Below are 6,221 nucleotides of genomic sequence, written 5' to 3'. Positions count from 1 at the left end.
TGACCGGTGTCCTCATCCTTCTGTCCTCACAGCAAGGCACAGGCAGGTAGCATGTGGGGCCAGTTCATAGCCAGGACTACCCCAAGCTCCTGGGGAGGTGCCTCAGCCACCCCAGTGTAGATTCTGATCCAAGTTGGAGGTGTAGGGCCTGGATGTCCAGCGTGGGAAAGAGGGCCTTCCCAAGTCCTTACAGTCACATAGGCAGGAGATGGGGGCTTTTCAGGTTTTCAGAGTCTCACTTGAGCCCTATTTTGCTGGTCTTGAGACTAGGAATCTCTGCAAACCTGCTGATTCTTTTCTTTTTTTTTTTTGAGACGGAGTCTCGCTCGGTTGCCCGGGCTGGAGTGCAGTGGCCGGATCTCAGCTCACTGCAAGCTCCGCCTCCCGGGTTTATGCCATTCTCCCGCCTCAGCCTCCCGAGTAGCTGGGACTACAGGCGCCAGCCACCTCGCCCGGCTAGTTTTTTTGTATTTTTTTTTAGTAGAGACGGGGTTTCACCGTGTCAGCCAGGATGGTCTCGATCTCCTGACCTCGTGATCCACCCGTCTCGGCCTCCCAAAGTGCTGGGATTACAGGCTTGAGCCACCGCGCCCGGCCAAACCTGCTGATTCTTAATTTAACCGTATGTTCGCTGCCTAAGGAGTCAGCTCTGTTTAGATTCTCAGTTGAATTGTTTTTATCTATACATGATTTGTTATCAAGACATTGAGTAAATACAGGCCAGGTGCGGTGGCTCACGCCTGTAATCCCAGTATTTTGGGAGGCCGAGGTGGGTGGATCACTAGGTCACGAGATTGAGACCATCCCGGCCAATATGGTGAAACCCCGTCTCTACTGAAAATACAAAAATTAGCTGGATGTGGCGGCGTGCACCTGTAGTCCCAGATACTCCAGAGGCTGAGGCAGGAGAATAGCTTCAACCCAGGAGGCAGAGGTTGCAGTGAGCCGAGATCACGTCATTGCACTCCAGCGTAGGAGACAGAGCGAGACTGTCTCAAAAAAAAAAAAAAAAGATATTGGATAAATATAAACAAAAGCTTGGGAAACGTGGTGGAACCCATTTTCTGTCAAGAATGCCAGAACTGGCATCCCCCAAGTGAGACTCCCTCTCCCTACGGTTGGTGAACAGGCTCTGTTCATAGAATTGTACGGGTGGGCCTTTGTCACGGGGTAGGCAGTTCTGCAGCTTAGGAGGAACCGAGAGAGGGTGCGTGAGTGGCTCTCTAGAAAGGTCGTCGTCACAGAATCTCTGAAAGCAACTGGGAGTAATAACAGGACACACAGGCCCTATCCTAAGCCCCAGAGGGTGGTCCTGACACTGTGGCTCATTCTTGGTGGCATAGCAACCTAGGTCTAGGGTGAGACCGCCCACCAGGCAGTGGCCAGGGACTGGGCTGGTTGTGGAGAGCTGTGGACACACCAGCTCACTGCCGGACTTCGTGTATTCTCTTTTGCAGGAGGATGAATTCTGCGACTCTGGGAGGCAGAGAGGTAGGCGTCACCGTGTCCCTTGCAGCTTTCCTGTGTCTTCCTGGCTGCCCCGCACTTACTGCCCAGCTTCTGAGCAAGCTGGGGCCTGGATGGAGGGGCCCGTGGCTATGGGGGAAGAGGGGCTGCAGCCACCAGATGGGCCTTGACTGTGGCGATCAGCTGACACTTTGCTTCAAAGTGTCTGGGGCAGCATTTACCGGAAACGGGTGTGTCTGCCTGACCCGATGCAGGCTGCAGTGGGGATGGGGGGCAGCCTTGGGTGTCCACCACAGTTGAAGTTTGTAAGGAAGGAGAAACATGAGAGATGAGGCCCCCAGCCCATCTTCTGTGCCCTGCTCGGCCAGTGCATGTCCCTGAACTGTTTTCTCCAGGGCTTCCTTTTGTCCAGTTCCTTCAGTCACCTGCCCTGGGCCATGCTGTGGACCTCTGTGGTGGGGATACTGGCAGCTGCAGTGCACATTGCTTTGTGCCTGCAAGTGTGTGACAGCAGACACCTACGGGGTCGGGAACACCAGGCCCACTGGGTCTTTGAGAGGCAGGCGCCCTTCAGCAGGTCTCTTCATGTCCGCTGCAGGAGACAAAAGGGTCTGCAGCAACAGCAGACCAGGCTTAGAGCCCCCACGGCAGGGCAGCCTGAGGTGCTGCGGCCTGGAGCTCACCCTGAAGCCACTTGTTTCTTTACCCGTTCTGTGGGTCTTTCCGTAGCTGGTTACCCCAAGGATCACAGGCTGGCTCCTCAGTGGCCCTGTTCCCATGCATTCTGAAGGCCCTTGGCTTAGATGCTCCTCCTGTTCAGGCTTAGCCAGCCCTCTGCGGTCCTCCCCCGTGCGACCCGCAGCAGTCCTGTCCATAGCACGGGGCGCCCCGAGCGCTTAGCGGCACAATGCTAAAGCAAAGGTGACATGTCTGTTGCGCGCAGGTCCTGCTACCTACCCGGGATGACTTTGCTATTAAACAGCAGTCATAGTTTCAGGCAGTGACCTCTTGCCAAAAATCCCACACGCCCTTTTGAGAGGCTTCTGAGCAGCGCACGCCGGTCGCCATCTTCGTGGGACAGTCTCGGGACTGGCATCAGGGGTAGGGGTTACAGTTCAGATGCTTCTCCAACCTTTTTTCAGCGTCCGTCCCTGGCCTCATGCTGGGACGATGGCCACGTGGCTCTCCGAGGAGCTCCTCTGCTGGCCCCGGGGGACGGACGGGAGGACCAATCGGTCTCTTCCCAGATTTTTTTTCTAGGATTGCTTCCCACGCAGCCCTGGGAAAGCCCTAGATTGACGGTTTTTGTGAGTGGAAGATAGAGGTCGGGCCAGCAAGGACTGTCAGACCTGCTGAGGCCCTAGTTCAGACGGGGCCGCCAGGACACTCGTCACGGTCCGCCTAGAGGTGGGATAGAGGGCGGCGGAGCAGCTGCTTCACTTCTTGAGGCCTTCAGCTGCCGCCTCTTCATCCGGGGAGAATTGGCTTCTCCTGTGATACTGGGAGAAGACCCCGTTGCAGGGCCTGAGATTGGACAAGCAGGATGGGGAGGACAGAGACAGCAGCGGGCTGTGGTGCACATGGGGTGGGCAGGCTGTGTCCCTGGCCCGTCCTGGCCGCCTCAGGCCATGTGGGGAGTGAGGTGACTACTCTGGCCTCTCACCCCAGGCCCGTGTCCACCAGGAGTCTCTGACGGTGCCTTGGGGCATCGTGGACCCTGCCGTGTGGTGCAGGCAGTGGCAGGGCACAGGGTGTAGTGGCCAAGCCGCAGCCCCCCGACCAGGCCCTGGAGCTCAGCTCCTTTGCAGGCCCCTCAGAGCGTCTCGAAGGGACTTGTCTGTTGCAGGAGAGAAGGATGACGAGGACGAGGATGTGAAGAAGAGAAGGGAAAAGCAAAGGAGAAGAGACAGGACACGGGACCGTGCAGCCGACAGGTGAGGCACGGGCACACACCCCCACAGGAAGAGGTGGACCTGGTGCAGTGGAGGCGCTCCCAAGCTCACCTGTCCTCCCTCCACAATGCTGGGGGCCTGGTAGCCTGACTCCTCTGGTCAAACCAGTGGGAGGCAAAACAGGAAACCGTTTAGAGTGCAGAAAAGGCCATCACTTGTGCCCCCAGCACACAAGCTACCTGTCTTCTAGGACGGCTGGGACGTTGCTTTGGTGAAGTTAGGTTTGTGTTCTTGCTTAGAGAACTGGTGTTTGACTCCTGTCTCTTTTCCTCTGGAATCCCAGCCTTACTAGTGGGTCTGTGTGGTTCATAACTGCCCAGCAGGGGGCTCTGTTACTCTCCTGCAGGCCTGAGGGGCGGCCCTGTCCCCTGGCCTGGTGTCTGGCATCTCGGTCAGTGTCCTGTGTTCACCGTATCCAAATCCAGACCACCCCTGGAGTTTGACATAGCTAGGAGACAGGTAGAGGCATGGTCCTACCATCAAGATTTTGTCCCAGAGTAGAAAATGCTTGCAAAATGTTGAGCCCAAAGGATGTCAGTGTGAGCACACCATGTGCCTGCCCCTCCCTGCCAGGAGTTAAGTGGCTTCCGACTAGAAACTGAAATTACCAGTGATCATGTGATGCTGAGGAATCCTTGACCTTAAGGTTCACATGGGAGAGTGGTTTTCTTTTTTTTTTCTTTTTTTTGTCCTTGAGATGGAGTCTTGATCTGCTGGCCAGGCTGGAGTGCAATGGCGCAATCTCAGCTCACTGCAACCTCTCTGCCTCCTAGGTTCAAGCAGTTCTGCCTCAGCCTCCTGAGTAGCTGGGATCACAGGCACCCGCCACCATGCCCAGCTAATTTTTGTATTTTTCGTAGAGGCGAGGATTCACTGTGTTGGCAAGGCTGGTCTCAAACTCCTGATCTCAGTGATCTGCCCACTTTGGCCTCCCAAAGTGCTGGGATTACAAGCATGAGCCACTGCGCCCAGCCTGGACAGTGATTGTTGTGTTCAAAGAAATGCTTAGTAAAAGGGGTGAGATGCAGTGGCTCACACCTGTAATTCCAGCACTTTGGAAGGCTGAGCCGGCGGCTCGCTTGAAGCCAGGAGTTCGAGACCAGCCTGGTCAGTATGGTGAAACCTGTCTACTAAAACTACAAAAATTAGCCAGGCATGGTGGCAGGTGCCTGTTATTTCAGCTACTACTGTAATCTCAGCTACAAGAACGAAACTCCATCTCAAAAGAAAGAGAAATGCTTAGCAAAATGAAGCCAGGAACCAAACACAGAACTGTTTCTTCTTAAGCGGTACGGGAACATTGAAACCCTTGTTGTTTTAAACAGATAAATGATGGATACAGTAGATGACTTTCCATGTCACATGGAAACTGAGATGACATTTTCTTCTTAAACTTTAATAATACAAAGAAGAGGCCGGGCATGGTGGCTCAAGCCTGTAATCCCAGCACTTTGGGAGGCCGAGGCGGGTGGATCACGAGGTCAGGAGATCAAGACTATCCTGGCTAACATGGTGAAACCCCGTCTCTACTAAAAATGCAAAAAAAAACTAGCCGGATGTGGTGGCGGTAGCCTGTAGTCCCAGCTACTCGGAGGCTGAGGCGGGAGAATGGCGTGAACGCAGGAGGCGGAGCTTGCAGTGAGCCGAGATCGCGCCACTGCACTCCAGCCTGGGCGACACAGCGAGACTCCGTCTCAAAATAATAATAATAATAGTAATACAATGAAGAGATAGGGGTCTTTCTCTGTTGCTTGGGCTGTTGAACTAGCCTCAAGAGATCTTCCTGCCTTGACCTCCCAGAGTACTGGGAGAAGGGCATAGAGGTGACATCTTTTTACTTCCTTTTTGCTTTGTTTTTTATGTTGTATGTTCTTCCAATGAAGAGGTGACTTATTTTTATTTGTTTACTTTTTGAGACAGAGCCTCGCTCTGTCGCCCAGGCTGGAGTGCAGTGGCGCGATCTCCACTCACTGCAAACTCTGCCTCCTGGGTTCGCGCCACTCCATAGGGGGTGTCTGCAGAAGTGGACGTGTCTTCGTGGTGCTTGTCAGAGGTCAGAAGAAGCTAGGCTTGTGGAGTTGGCAGAAGTGAAGTCCTGAGTGCCACAGGGCCTGTACCCCTACACCACAAGGGCAGGAACCTCCAGGACAGAGCCAGGGAGGAAGCACCCCAGTGTGGTGGCCTGGGGGTCTGCAGGCTGCTCTCCCTTGCCATGCAGCGTGGTTACTTTTGGGGAGGCTTCAAAAGCCCGTGACAGAGAAGCCTCCCTTTTCATCTGTAGAATTGGATGTGACATGTCTTTACGTGGAGTCTCACGGGAGAGCTGGTCTTGGGTTTTGTGTTTTGAATTGTGCGAGGTGTTTTGTCTGCACGTAAAATGAGGTTGCCTTGTGTCATCCCGGTGGCTGCAGAGAGAAACTCATCTGAGAAGCTGTGGAGCTAGATGCTGGGCCCCAAGAGCCGCCAGCCAGAGCCAAGGGTGTCCCCAGTTCTGAGCAGTTGCAGCTTTCTGGTGTTTTCTCAGGGGCTTTGGGGCCAGAGGGGCTGCAGTGTCAGCAGATTACTATGTGAATCATTTGCCTGAGATACTTACAAGTCCGTGTTCCCATTCTTCAGCTGGAGAAGTTTGGGTAACTGCCGTTCTGTTGCTCCTTGGGAAGTCAGAACTCCTAGTTCAACAGCGACTTTCCCTAGCTGAGTGCAGTGGCATGCACCTCTAATCCCACCTACTTGGGAGGCTGAGGCGGGTGCATCACCTGAGGTCAGGAGTTCGAGACCAGCCTGGCCAACATCGTAAAACCC

The 6,221-nt window shown here is 54.5% G+C and overlaps 1 protein-coding gene across 1 annotated transcript in view; it reads left to right on the top strand.

Moving 5' to 3' along the window:
• AKAP8 (A kinase (PRKA) anchor protein 8) overlaps positions 1-6,221 on the top strand; it is a 25,259-nt gene that overhangs the window by 7,780 nt on the left and 11,258 nt on the right. The window contains exons 8-9 of the mRNA XM_011953408.1: positions 1,458-1,491; positions 3,314-3,401. Coding sequence (XP_011808798.1) covers positions 1,458-1,491; positions 3,314-3,401 — 122 coding nt within the window. The remainder of the gene's footprint in view (positions 1-1,457; positions 1,492-3,313; positions 3,402-6,221) is intronic.

The sequence above is a fragment of the Colobus angolensis genome, unplaced genomic scaffold (assembly GCF_000951035.1).
Source record: "Colobus angolensis palliatus isolate OR3802 unplaced genomic scaffold, Cang.pa_1.0 Scaffold36, whole genome shotgun sequence".
Lineage (NCBI taxonomy): Eukaryota > Metazoa > Chordata > Mammalia > Primates > Cercopithecidae > Colobus > Colobus angolensis.
This window is presented reverse-complemented; position numbering and strand designations above follow the sequence as displayed.